The following is a 13,750-nucleotide window of genomic DNA, read 5'->3' on the forward strand; positions in this document are numbered from 1 at the left end:
GGCTTCCTTGCTAAAAGTTTATTTTACCAGCATCTGCACTCACCAAAAATAATTTTTTTTAATCTTTAAACCAACTCCTGCTAGCTTTCTGAGTCTCTGATGCATGAGAAGTCTGAGTATTCAAGACCCCACAGGACAGGATAGCCTTGGTTTAAATCTTGATGCTACTTGTTAACTCTTCACCTGAGACAATGTAATAATAACTCCCTCTGTCTCCATTTCTTGTAAATTAATAGTGTCAAGCTATGAGCTCTATTTTCACCTTGGGGTCTAAAGGCATTTTCCTGCAGGAAGTGCTTAGGAAATTGTGTTTATCTTATCACTAAATGCTTTATTATTGGAAAAGGACTAGAGATTTGAGCAGAGATTTGGGTTCAAGGACCTGCAGTTAAATCCTCCCTCTTTATCTCTCTTTTCCTTCTCCCTTGCTATTGTCATTCGGAGAGGAGTAAATTTCAATCCTACAGGTTTCCCTAAACAGCTACAAGTATACTTCTCTCATTTAAGTTTAGATAAGGTGAGACGCTCCAATACTTTGGTGAAGAGCCAACTCATTGGAAAAGACCCTGATGCTGGGAAAGATTGAGGCAAGAGGAGAAAGGGTGATGAAGTAACAGACGATGAGATGGTTAGATAGCATCCCCGACTCAATGGACATGAATCTGAGCGAACTTCAGGAGACAGTTAAGGACAGGAAAGCCTGGTGTGCTGTAGTCCATGGGGTTGCAAAGAGTCAGACACAACTTATTGAGTCGGACACAATTTAGTGACTCAACAACAGCAAGGTGAGAAGTGGAAAGCTGAAAGGAAGAAGAAAGCCAGGTACACTAGCAATTTCCTCACTATGATACTTAAAGACAAGCATTTTTAATCCCATTTTATTGGCATGGTTCAAATTGCCCAAGGCACGGGATTAGCAATTGGCAGAAGATAAATTTACACCTAAGACAGTGTTACTTCTGTACTACTGTTTTTCCACATCACATTCCCACCTTCTGAAAGGGAGAGTTAGTTGAATACTTTCCCTTTTTATATATCCTTTAACACAACAGTGTTCACATGCAAAATGTATTAATAAATTCTCAAGGTGTCTAGATACGCCCTTAAAGAAACAGAGTAGTGAATTTTATGTCCTCTTGTGAAGTCAAGTGGGTCTTAGAAAGCATCGCTATGAACAAAGCTAGTGGAGGTGATGGAATTCCAGTTGAGCTATTTCAAATCCTGAAAGATGATGCTATGAAAGTGCTACACTCAATATGCCAGCAAATTTGGAAAACTCAGCAGTGGCCACAGGACTGGAAAAGGTCAGTTTTCATTCCAATCCCAAAGAAAGGCAATGCCAAAGAATGCTGAAACTACCGCACAATTGCACTCATCTCACATGCTAGTAAAGTAATGCTCAAAATTCTCCAAGCCAGGCTTCAGCAATATGTGAACCATGAACTCCCTGATGTTCAAGCTGGTTTTAGAAAAGGCAGAGGAACCAGAGATCAAATTGCCAACATCCGCTGGATCACAGAAAAAGCAAGAGAGTTCCAGAAAAACACCTATTTCTGCTTTATTGACTATGCCAAAGCCTTTGACTGTGTGGATCACAATAAACTGTGGAAAATTCTTCAAGAGATGGGAATACCAGACCACCTGATCTGCTTCTTGAGAAATTTGTATGCAGGTCAGGAAGCAACAGTTAGAACTGGACATGGAACAACAGACTGGTTCCAAATAGGAAAAGGAGTACGTCAAGGCAGTATATTGTCACCCTGCTTATTTAACTTATATGCAGAGTACATCATGAGAAACTCTGGACTGGAAGAAACACAAGCTGGAATCAAGATTAGCGGGAGAAATATCAATAACCTCAGATATGCAGATGACACCACCCTTATGGCAGAAAGTGAAGAGGAACTCAAAAGTCTCTTGATGAAAGTGAAAGTGGAGAGTGAAAAAGTTGGCTTAAAGCTCAACATTCAGAAAACGAAGATCATGGCATCCAGTCCCATCACTTCATGGGAAATAGATGGGGAAACAGTGGAAGCAGTGTTAGACTTTATTTTTTTGGGCTCCAAAATCACTGCATGTGGTGACTACAGCCATGAAATTAAAAGATGCTTATTCCTTGGAAGGAAAGTTATGACCAACCTAGATAGCATATTCAAAAGCAGAGACACTACTTTGCCAACAAAGGTTCATCTAGTCAAGGCTATGGTTTTTCCTGTGGTCATGTATGGATGTGGGAGTTGGACTGTGAAGAAGGCTGAGCGCCGAAGAATTGATGCTTTTGAACTGTGGTGTTGGAGAAGACTCTTGAGAGTCCCTTGGACTGCAAGGAGATCCAACCAGTCCATTCTGAAGGAGATCAGCCCTGGGTTTTCTTTGGAAGGAATGATGCTAAAGCTGAAACTCCAATACTTTGGCCACCTCATGCAAAGAGTTGACTCATTGGAAAAGACTCTGATGCTGGGAGGGATTGGGGGCAGGAGGAGAAGGGGACGACAGAGGATGAGATGGCTGGATGGCATCACCGACTCGATGGATGTGAGTTTGAGTGAACTCTGGGAGTTGGTGATGGACAGGGAGGCCTGGAGTGCTGCGATTCATGGGGTCACAAAGAGTCGGACACGACTGAGCGACTGAACTGAACTGAACAGAAGAAGTAACTTTTGTAATGACTTTCTATTGCTGATTTGGTTCCAGTAGAAAAAAAGGTGGGGGGGGTGGTTCTGTCTTGAAAAACACTGCAAGTACATTTGGCCATTGAGACGAGGTCACACATACTTGCATGGTCATAGTTTAACTTGTGTTACAGTCCATGGTTCAATATTAATATAACTGACTAACTAAAAGAGGTCATATGCTTAATATCTAACTCCATCCCATCTGAGCTAAAATCAGATGATTCTCATCGTTTAAGCTCTGTCTATTTTAAAACCCACTAGTGATAAAAATGAAAATAAGTAAAATAAAATATGATAATCACCATTGTGTTCCTGGAGAAAAAACAAACAACAAATTTAACTTCTTTTTTTCTATAAAGCCTTCTAGATCTGAGCTGGAAGTATATAACATGCACCATCCATGCAGGCAAATGTGGATCCCATGGGCTGTTTTAAACCCACAGTCAGCAGGAAACAGTAAGAATCAATTCTTCAGAATAAAGAGGTTAAAAACATATTGAGCAGTGGCAAAATATTATTGGTTAGCTGCCTGAGCACTTGGAAAAAGATTGGGAGCCCCAGGAATTGGAGGAAACAGACAGTGGTTGTCCTTGCTGTATTCTCATGATTCCAAAAATCAATTTTTAGTTTAGGGGGAGAATGGATACATGTACATGGCTGAGTACATGTAAATGTCTGAGTCCCTTTGCTGTCCACCTGAAACTATCACAACATTGTTAATTAGCTATACTCCAAAATAAAATCAAAAGTTTAAAAAAATAAGAGAATTTTTATCAGAAATTTTTCTGTGGAATGGCTTTCAGTGAACTAGTATTTGCATAGTGCTTTATCTTTCGAACTTCCCTGGTGGCTCAGAGGTTAAAGTGTCTGCCTGCAATGCAGGAGACCTGGGTTCGATCCCTGGGTTGGGAAGATCCCCTGGAGAAGGAAATGGCAACCCACTCCAGTATTCTTTTCTGGAGAATCCCATGGACGGAGGAGCCTGGTGGGCTACAGTCCATGGGGTCGCAAAGAGTCGGACATGACTGAGTGATTTCACTTCACTTCACTATCTTTTGAAGGTCTTTACCAAAAAAAGTTACTAATCCCTTTAAATAAAGATTCCTTTGTCTCCCACAAGTAATGGATTCCAAGAGTTAGGGACTGAAGGAGGCTGCAAAATCCAGAGCAAACTGCCCACTGCAGATTATTCAACAAGGGCTCAAGTCTGTCTTCAGCAACTGTTCCCAGAAGTTTCCTGAAGGAGTTTCTAATCTCAAGGAAGCTACTGATTAACAAAGACTTAACCTCCCATAATGAACAGAACTCGAGAAAGTATCAAAGGGCTCTGTTTCATTCCACATAGATTCCACAAAACAACCTTTCAGTCTCACGCTTATATATACATTTCTATTTTCTTTTATTCCTTCAAAAAGTCTTCACCATATGCCTGAATGAGAGTATTCAGGTCAGAGATAATCAGCTGGAATTCTTGAGGCTTCACACACTATCCCCACCGCAAGAAGAAACCAGATTAAACACTGTGCTCCCTAATGCCCTCCAGGGAACCTGTGGCGGGCAGAAACTAGAAACCCAAATCATTTCCATAGTCAGCACAATCAGTCCTTGGTTTTCTCTGATAGGATGGTGCAAGAGAGAATAATTCAGTACTCCTCTACCAAGTTTAATCTGCCATTTAGGCAACTCTCAACAAGTAAAATTGTTCTTTCTCTCTTGCTCACTCGCTTGCTCATGTGCACTTCTCTCTCTCTCTCCCTCCCTTCCTCCCTCCTTCCTTCTCATTTCTATCTGGAAAAATTAACCTCTGACATGCAGGAAATAATTGTGTTAAAAATTTTCTTTTCATGACTTCCCTGGCAGTCCAGCAGTTAAAACTCCAAGCTTCCACTGCAGGGAGGATGGGTTTGATCCCTGGTTGGGGTACTAAGATGCCACATACCATGTCAAGAAAACAAAAAACAACAACAAAAATTTTAACCTTTCTTTTCATTGCCATTTTTCAGTGGTAAAAAGGCAAATTTGTCCTGGAAGGAAAAACAATTTTGTCTTGATCTATGGATCTTTCCTCCCTGATGCACGTTTGTTATTTTGCTAGCTTGCAAGACTCCAGAAGACAGGGATGATAAAGGGAGAGAGAGTGAGAACTAATCTCCAGGACATTCCTTGATGTCAGGAACGTGGGAACGATCCATGCTAGGAATCATTTGCCAGTGTTATCTCCAAGCAGCACTTTTCATTAATAAATGCTCATAAATAGAAATCAGGTACTGAAAGATTAGACTTGCATTCTGGATCCAAGCTTGAGTATTTATCAAAACAGGGATCAGGGGATTCTTTTAAAGGAGAAATACAATTTGGAGAGCAAAAAGCTCTTTAATAACGTAATACTTCATTGACATCAGAGATGTACAATGTGCAGGATATTGAAACTGAAAGACGTATCCACCAAAAGCCGGGATAAGTTAAATTTGTAACTTGCAATGAGGAAAAACTTTTAAGATCATAGTAAAAGAATTAAAGGAACAACAATAAAAGAGAAAGATTGTGGTTGCTTTTTAAGAATGTAGTGTGCTAATAAATGACAAGGTCAAAAACAAAATTCCTGCACTCTTTTTTGCTGGGAAGGACAGAATGGGTTGTTACAAGGGAACTGAAGAATAGGACAGCAAGGATACTGGAAGAGAGTGAATAGCTGCTCTTGATTCCAGTGAGAGAAAACACAGAGATTCTGTCACAACAGAACCCATTTCTTTATCTCTTAATAATCACAGAATATAGGAGACCCACCAAAATATGCGGAAAGACAATGTCTAGAGTTTTTTTTTTTAAGTGATTTTAAGGAACTACAGAAACTGAAGTTTGTTATTGATCTGCCATACGGTTTTGGACTTGATTGCTTAACAAGACAATACATCAGTCAGTGTCACTTTACAGACCAATATTCCTAGAGTTTGATGGGAACATGGAGGCACTGTGATGCCCAGGTCAGCTTTGTAAGAGAAGGGCAGTTTTCCTGCGGAGGGCGATGCGTGATTTGAGCAGGAGAATGCGGCGGATGAGCCCTGTGACGGTCAATCAGAAGAAAAGATGGCGGATGGGAGCAGGGAGATTGTGGTGAGGGGCCTGATGACTAATTGAACAAAGACAATGAGGATTATCCACGTGAAGAAAACCTCGGTTCACCCCGCTCTGGTTATGGTGGACATTGTGCACAGTACTTGAATGGAGAAGTCCTGACTGTATCTATCAGCTCTCTCAGCTACTGAATGTGGGGGTGGTGGGGGAGGGGAGAGGGGGCAGGCTGTCCCTCTTCTACATGAGGCTCGCCCATGGCCATCCCTTCGAAGCTTTGACTCCTACTAACCCCTCTGCCTTATCTTGCCCCGGGCCATCCTCACTCTACACTAGCCATGGGGGCCTCCTTCCTGATCCTCAGAGAACAGGTTTCTTCATGGGGTGAGAGTTGAGGTCACACGAGGTTTTCTCCACCTAAGGAAACAGCTCTGTGTATGTTAGATAAATACCGTGTGACTTCCCTAGAAAACAGCTAGTTTTGCTGGTAATACAGGCACTTAACCTTGGATACTCTTAACCAGGGGGTGTCTTAGTCCTTCAAAAACACACCCTAATTTAAACAACAACAAGCAGGCAAAAGGGACATCGAGTTTGGAGGCATAGCTCTAGGAGATTTTACACATTTCTGTTCAACTCTCTGGGGGCTTTTGACCTTGGACTTAAGAAGGACATTCCTCCAGCAGCCTGGGGTACCTCTAGCCCTGGTGTAAGAAAGAGACCCACAGGCCAAACCAAACTGAGGTGGAGCCCCCATAGCTGATATGCAGACCTGTGAGTATGAAAAATAAATGTTTATTGGTTAAAAAAAAAAAAGGAAAGGAAAGAAAAAAGTTACCTGTAACTCCCTGCTGTGTTTATACATGTGGCTCCATTCTGGCAGCCCAGGGGTGTCCCTGAGTAAATCTCACATTCATTAACATCAACAGAGCACAGAGGACCCTGCGTTTAGATAAAGCACGAAGTCAGGTGCCACAGGTTGCAAAGGCATCTGGGCCAACAGTCACACAGCATGTTCAAGGATTTACAAACAGACAGTAAGGCTAAATATGATAAAATTAAAACTCATCTCCAGCCACCCTTCCTCTACAACTCAGGTGTGGCCTAACAGAGCCAAAGAGCTCTTCATAGATCATACCAGTCACAGGAGAAGAATCCTTATGTGGACTACTCTTCATCTTACTGTGGAGCTCTGCCTAGAAATAGTCACTCAATTTCTTCTGGATGCGCATGTCAGGAATGTTTTCATTATTAATAGAAAAAGGCAGGAAAATGCACAGGCTACATTAAGATTCATTTAGTTATGCTGAGCAATTTCAATTCATGCTGGCCAGAACAGCATGTAGCATCTAGTCCAGCAAATCCCCACTTAAGATAGCTCAGGATTCAATGGTGACAGAATCATGCTGGCCGCTATTCGCATCTTGGCATACCTGGTGTCATTCATTCTGACTCAGGAGACCACAGAATCCTAGAAACTTTGGATGGAGAATTAAATAGGTCTGGAGGATTCCAAGCAAACCACTGATGCTGACTCATCATTATTTTTAACCAAGGACTAGGTGACTCACCTTCCACTGTGATGGACACATACAAAAAAAGGAATCGGGGAGGTTGAGGCAGGTTCCGCCATGCTGGCAGGGATTGCTGCTGCAAACTTTCCTGTCCAGTGTCTGAAACAAAGACAGGATGGTCAGCGAGACAGTCATACTTTCCATGTTTTAGAGCAGGTGTGTACACCAAACCACATTTTACTCCTGGCCGGTGGGGGGGAGGGAGGGGTCTTCCTCCAGACTTTAAATCCATTATGTAAATGCTTCTTCCTGTCAACTCTCTTCTGAGAAACCAAAAAGTGTTGACTATTATCAAGCCCTATCCATATTCCTTCACTACTAACATGCATTTAACCACGGATGGGTGAGGCAAAAGTGAGGGGCAAGAGTTCTCACTCTGCTCTCTGAAAAAACACTGTTCACCTGACAAACGTATGATGGTGGCAAGAGTCAAGATGTGGGTGTGGGAGCCACACGGAAATTCCTATTGTACTAAGAAAATAAAACGGAAATTCCGGTTCCTTTGCTGTTGTTCTTCTCTTTGATACCTCCAGATAAGCATTTGAAATATGATCATCTTTGCTGCCCCCACACTTCTCCCCTGGGTTAAGATAACTGAACTCTTTTCACTCCAAGACCCTTTGTAGGAAATGTGGCCTGAGGCTTAAATACACCCTCCAGCCTCATGCTCACATGACTGCTTTCAGACCAGAGTCATACACAGAGACCTGCCTTTGTCTATGGAACCTGGGGAATCCTACCCTGGGTTAGCTACTAGTTCCCACCTTGTAAGCTTTGAAATGCCTTTGGGGCAGAGAAAACATCTTTAGAGAGGACAAGTGATTATGCAAGGACAGCTATCCCATTAATTTCACCTAATGTTAGTCTAATTCTCGGTTTTAAAAATTAAAATGGAGCAAATTATTCTTTACATTTTTGAAAAATATTTGGTGAAGTATTTGATTTTCTTGGAGAGAGAATCAAGTCTGTTCCCTCTGTTTGCAGATGAAACAGAGCAAAGAATGGCAAGCTGACTCAGCACCATGTGGAGCAAAGCCCATTCTCTCTCCACCTTTGTGATAAGTCAGGTGCCCATACATTTGGGGGTCTCCTTCTGGACTCTGTTTTCTTCCATTTTTCTGTCTCTCTCTGTGCCAGTACCACAATTAGTCCTGTTCATCATAGGACACTGTTAAGAAAATTAACCACAAACTCACTGGAGGTTTTTCTGGCATGTAAGACAACATTGGCTGGGGATTAAAAGCTCAGAAGCCCATGGGGACCCAGCAGTAAATAGTCAGCGAGCAGTCAGTAGAAAGACAGTAGAAACTATGGGACTTTAGGCATCCAAAGGCATGGAGGCGTTTCTACTCCAGAGTCACTGAACACTCTTCCTGGGGGGATGGGCAGAGGGAGGCCAGTCCCAGCTAACTGGACTATGGCCTCCAGTTCTTGACCTTTGGCAGGAATAAAAAAACACTCTAGGAGACTGAGAACTACTGTTTGTCTTGCTCATTTTCATTTATTCAACTACTCTCTAAGAAGATAAAGGCAGAAAGGGCAATTTCTTATCAAAGCCAGGAAAAGGAATGTGCAAACTTGTCCACCAAAATTAAAACAACAGAGTAGAGGACATTTGAAGAATAATCAAGAACAGACCAAGAATATGAGAGCAGGGACTCTGAACCTGGAATCCTCTTACTTTTATTCAAAATTTAAAACATGGGGACTTTCTATGCATTTCTCTGTGTGGAAGGTTATGGCTCCCTTGAAAGTCTTAAAAATATCAGCTCCCTACAAAAGGGATGAGAAGTCTAAAATTACAAGCATGCAGCAAAGTTATGGATGGTTTATTCTAAGAAATTGTTCAAATTTAATCACCAGCAGATATACTTTTAAGAAGATCTGGAATATTCTGAGATACAGCCTAGACTCTAAGTTCAATGTTAGAGAAAACGTGAGCCCTTTGAAAACTGAGTCCTGGATACCAGAATAAGCAAGTTGGGTGGTCACTAGCTGACCAGCTCCAGCACACTTAAGCCTGACATTACATGGTTAAAAAAGTGATAGCAAAGAGGAAGAGCACATGGACAGCCGAACTGAGAGTCAGAGGACTTCACGTGCTCAGTGAGCTTCATCTCTCTGAGACTCACTTTCCTCATGTGTCCTGGGAAGCATGATGTGTGATGAGAATTAAATGACCTTACTTACAAATCAGAAATAGACTCACAGATGAAGAAAACAATCTTATGGTTACCAGGAGGGAAAGATGGGTATTGGGATTGACATATACACACTGTTATTAATATATATAAAATAGATAGCTAATAAAGACCTACTATATAGCACAGAGAATTCTACTCAATACTCTGTAATGGCCTAAATGGGAAAAGAATCTAAAAAAGAGTATATATACACATATACAACTGATTCACTTTGCTGTATGGCAGAAACTAACATAACATTGCAAATCAACTGCTGCTGCTGCTGCTAAGTCAGTTCAGCCGTGTCCGACTCTGTGCGACCCCATAGACGGTAACCCACCAGGCTCCCCCCTCCCTGGGATTCTCAAGGCAAGAACACCGGACTGGGTTGCCATTTCCCTCTCCATTGCATGAAAGTGAAAAGTTAAAGTGAAGTCGCTCAGTTGTGTCCAACTCTTAGTGACTCCATGGACTACATGCCCATAAAAAACTGTTTTTGATTGTGATAAGAATTAAATTATGTGAAGAGCAAAGCCCTTGATATTGATCATCCATTCACCTTAAGGATACCAGCTCTATTTGGACTTCCCTGGTGGCTCAGTGGTAAAGGATCTGCCCGCCAATGCAGGACACACAGATTCGATCCCTGGTCTAGGAAGATTCCCACATGCCACATGCCATGGCACATGCAGCTAAGCCCATGTGCCATGACTTCTGAAGCCCTCACACCCTAGAGCCCTAGCTCTGCAACAAGAGAAGCCATCAAAGCGAGAAGTCTGCACACCACAACTAGAGAGTAGCCTCCAGCTCCCCGCAACTAGAGAAAAGCCCATGCAGCAACAAAGACCCAGCACAGCCAAAATAAATAAATTAAATTAAAAAAAAAAAAAAAAAGAATACCAGCTCCATCAGTGATTCTAGTGTATTTTCAGTGAAAGACGCTGGCTGTCTAGTAGTTGTAGGACTCACCTGCTGTAAGCTTTGGAGTTTTCTCTCAAGATCCGCAATCTAGCAGTTGGGAAGAGAAAACATCCATTAGCCGCTGCAAAGGCACGTTGTGTGCCATGTTACTCTGTTACCTGTTTCCCTAGTGCCTTCACTTCATCTGTTTGCTCCTTGTCTAATTGCCTTTCCCCTCCTCTTTTCTCTCCCCTCCAGGCTTCCCTTCCTTCCTTCTCTCTTCCATTGCATGGATATTTTTAAAACAGAAGTACAACACAATGATAAGTTGATTCATTGACTGTCTGTGCATGGTGACCCTGGGAATTTTCCTGAGCGATGGTGACCCATCCACCTCATCAATAAGGAGGTGGCTTTCAGAACGTGAGCAGAGCCAACTTATGCTGCAAGCTCTTGTCACAGGATTTCCAACCTCTGCCCATCACACCTCTACCTTCTCCATTAGGGCTGTGTCATTTAACCAAAAAGTCCATAATTAAAACACTACATTTTTAAGGAGGATACAAAATTGGTATATCTTCTGCAAAATGATTACTTACAAAGTTGAATTAAGGAGAACCCATTTGTCCCAAGGATGTGGATGTCAGACTTACCTTGGAATCAAGCTGATGGATTTGATTAGAAATATTTTGAGGCAGACCGACTGTACTTCTTTTTAAGTTTGTAATATCATCTTTGTTTTTCTGGATCTGATTTTTTTTAAAAAAGGAGAAGAAAACGAAGGGAGAAGAGAAGGAGGAAGAGAATGCTAGTGAAAAAATTACGTATATAAGAATAAAATGTTGAAATTTGGGTAGTATTCTATTTCAAGCCCTAAGACCTTGCCATTATTATTAAAAAAAACAAAAACAAAAACAGAACAATACCATTTATAATAAACATCAGACTAAAATAGCCATGGCATAATTCCATTTACCCTTTCAGTAATAAGGTATCAAGGAATTTTCTGTTTGCATTTTTTTCCCCATAAAAACAGTTTAGAGGCCTGACTTAGAAGGAGACTGTTTGGGTTTTAAATCTTGGCTCAGCCATTTAATGTATGTCCTTGGATACATTGCTGAGGTGCTGTAGGGACGGTTCCTCTATCTCCCTTACAGATGGGGTAGCGATAAAGCCCACCTCATAGGCAGCCATGAGGGTTAGATGAGATAATACACATAAAGTGCTGAGCACAGCGCAGAGTTCATAATGAGCTCTAAATGCTAGCTCCTAACGTGATGACTGATAGACCTGTATGACGTAACAAACAATGAGCACTGAAAACAGTCAGTAAGCAGGAGAGGATAACTGGCCAATTCTGTTCCGTGGCAAATATAAACTGATCGCATCTACATCTTTCTGTGGTCGCCCTCCATCCTTGGTCCCCTTGTGAAGCAGCCCCAGTATCACCCTCTGCACCTTCTCTGGGCTGGAGTACATAAGTCCACACAGTGAGCCACCTCCTGCTAGCGCTATGTCCCGTACCCATCATTAACCCCAGGGCACTGTTTCCTACATGGAATTGTTTCACCTCAATCATGTTCCCTGTGCTCAAGAAAGTGCAGATCAACATAGGCCTTTTCAGTATGAATAAACAAAACTACTTCAGTATGTTTCCAGTGTATTACCTGATGGAAACACTCGCCGACATCCTCATCATTTAATTTAATTCTCCCCAGGGATCCAGTTCTAAATTCAATGTTTTGAGCTGATCCAGTAAGAAACACCAAGTTTCCCCTCTCTGCTGTCATTCGAGGCCTACATAATCCAAGCCAGAGAATGCATCAGTAATTATCACATGCAGTTTTTTAAGTCTAGAGAACAAAGTTTCTCACTCAGTAGCTATGGACTGCATATACTTTTGCTTTGTGGTCATCTCAGCTGAATTCTCCCTGCTCACTTGTCATTTCTTTCTTGGCAAATTTCCTGGATATGCCTCCTAGTAACTGCATCCTTGCCTAATTTGCCAAGGGATAAATGAAGAGTTTGTGTATAAAAAGGTACTTCCATACATCAACTCATCTGTTTTTCCTGATTTGTTTTTAAAATCATCTTTTTTCTTTAGAAAAATTATACCTTTGCTTATCTGGTTATTTGTGAAAACTGATGAGGAACCACCCAAGTCCATCAGCAGAAATGATCCACGTGTGTACTTACTGTTGGAGGTCAATATTTCTTTTTTGTCTCTGCAGCGCAAGTCCTCCATCTTCACTGTATGATGCAGCAAACGTCAATAAAATAACCAAACTCCCAAGAAAAAGTGAGGACATGTTCCTCACCAGCCTCCTGGGTTGTCAGGAAGCAGGGAGGCTGCTCTCCCAGCCAAGCGTGGGAGTCCGGAGAACTGTACTCTGACCTGTGGATTGTCCCACACTTTCTAGTCCTTTCTTCTTTGCCCTGGAAGCCTACGTTATTTTTTTCTTCCTGAGGGATGTAAATGATCTTAGATCTTCAATACTCTTCAACTTGTGAGAGGTCAAAATCTACCTCTAAGTGATGCACAACTTAATCATTACCTATCTGACCTTTGAAACAGTAGCAAATGGCTTTGGAAACATCCACTAAAACTCTCCTTGCTTAAGAAGTGACTGGCTTTCAACAAATGCTTTTGGGAACTATTGGATATCCACATGTAAAAGAATGAAGTTGGACCCAGACTTGACATTATATAGAAAAAAATAATACAAAATGAATCAAATACCTACCTAAATATAAGAGCTAAAACCATGACATTCTTAGGAAAAAACATAGGGGAAAATCTTCATGATTTTGGATTCCACAATGATTTCTTGGATATGACACCAAAAGTAGAAACAACAAAAGAGAAAAAAAATTGGTATGTGGGACTATTTCAAAGTGAAAAACTTTTATATATTAAAAGACACTATCGATCATGAAAAGGCAACTTAAAAATGTGAAAACTTTGCAAATCATATATACGATTAAGAGGTTAATATGCAGAATACAGAGAATCCCACAACTTAACAGCACAAAGTAAGTAACCCTATTAAACAGTGGGCAAAGAAGATCAACATTGCTTCTGAAAAGATACACAAATGGCCAGACAGCACATGAAAAGATGGCTCAGTGTCATTTATCACTAGGGGAATACAAATCAAAACCATAGTGAGATAACATTTCACACTCACAGGATGGCTACTGTCACACAAAAGCAAAAAATAACAAATATTGGGCAAGAATGTGAAAAAATTAGGACCCTGGTATACTGCTGGTGAGAATGTAAAATGATATAGTCACTATAAAACACTATGACAGTTCCTCAAAAAATTAAACATAGAATGACCAT

At 41.4% G+C, this 13,750-nt stretch overlaps 1 protein-coding gene across 1 annotated transcript in view; it reads right to left on the minus strand.

The window, feature by feature from the left end:
• Positions 1–12,903, minus strand: part of CUBN (cubilin) — a 260,122-nt gene extending 247,219 nt beyond the window's left edge. Inside the window, exons 1-6 of the mRNA XM_055543913.1 lie at positions 12,601–12,903; positions 12,072–12,201; positions 11,058–11,153; positions 10,474–10,512; positions 7,319–7,420; positions 6,586–6,689 (exon numbers count right to left, since the gene is read on the minus strand). Of these exons, the coding sequence (XP_055399888.1) occupies positions 6,586–6,689; positions 7,319–7,420; positions 10,474–10,512; positions 11,058–11,153; positions 12,072–12,201; positions 12,601–12,713 (584 nt within the window). The 5' untranslated portion in view covers positions 12,714–12,903. The remainder of the gene's footprint in view (positions 1–6,585; positions 6,690–7,318; positions 7,421–10,473; positions 10,513–11,057; positions 11,154–12,071; positions 12,202–12,600) is intronic.
• Between the last annotated feature and the right edge of the window lie 847 nt (positions 12,904–13,750).

This window comes from Bubalus kerabau, chromosome 13, assembly GCF_029407905.1.
Source record: "Bubalus kerabau isolate K-KA32 ecotype Philippines breed swamp buffalo chromosome 13, PCC_UOA_SB_1v2, whole genome shotgun sequence".
Taxonomy (NCBI): Eukaryota; Metazoa; Chordata; class Mammalia; order Artiodactyla; family Bovidae; genus Bubalus; species Bubalus kerabau.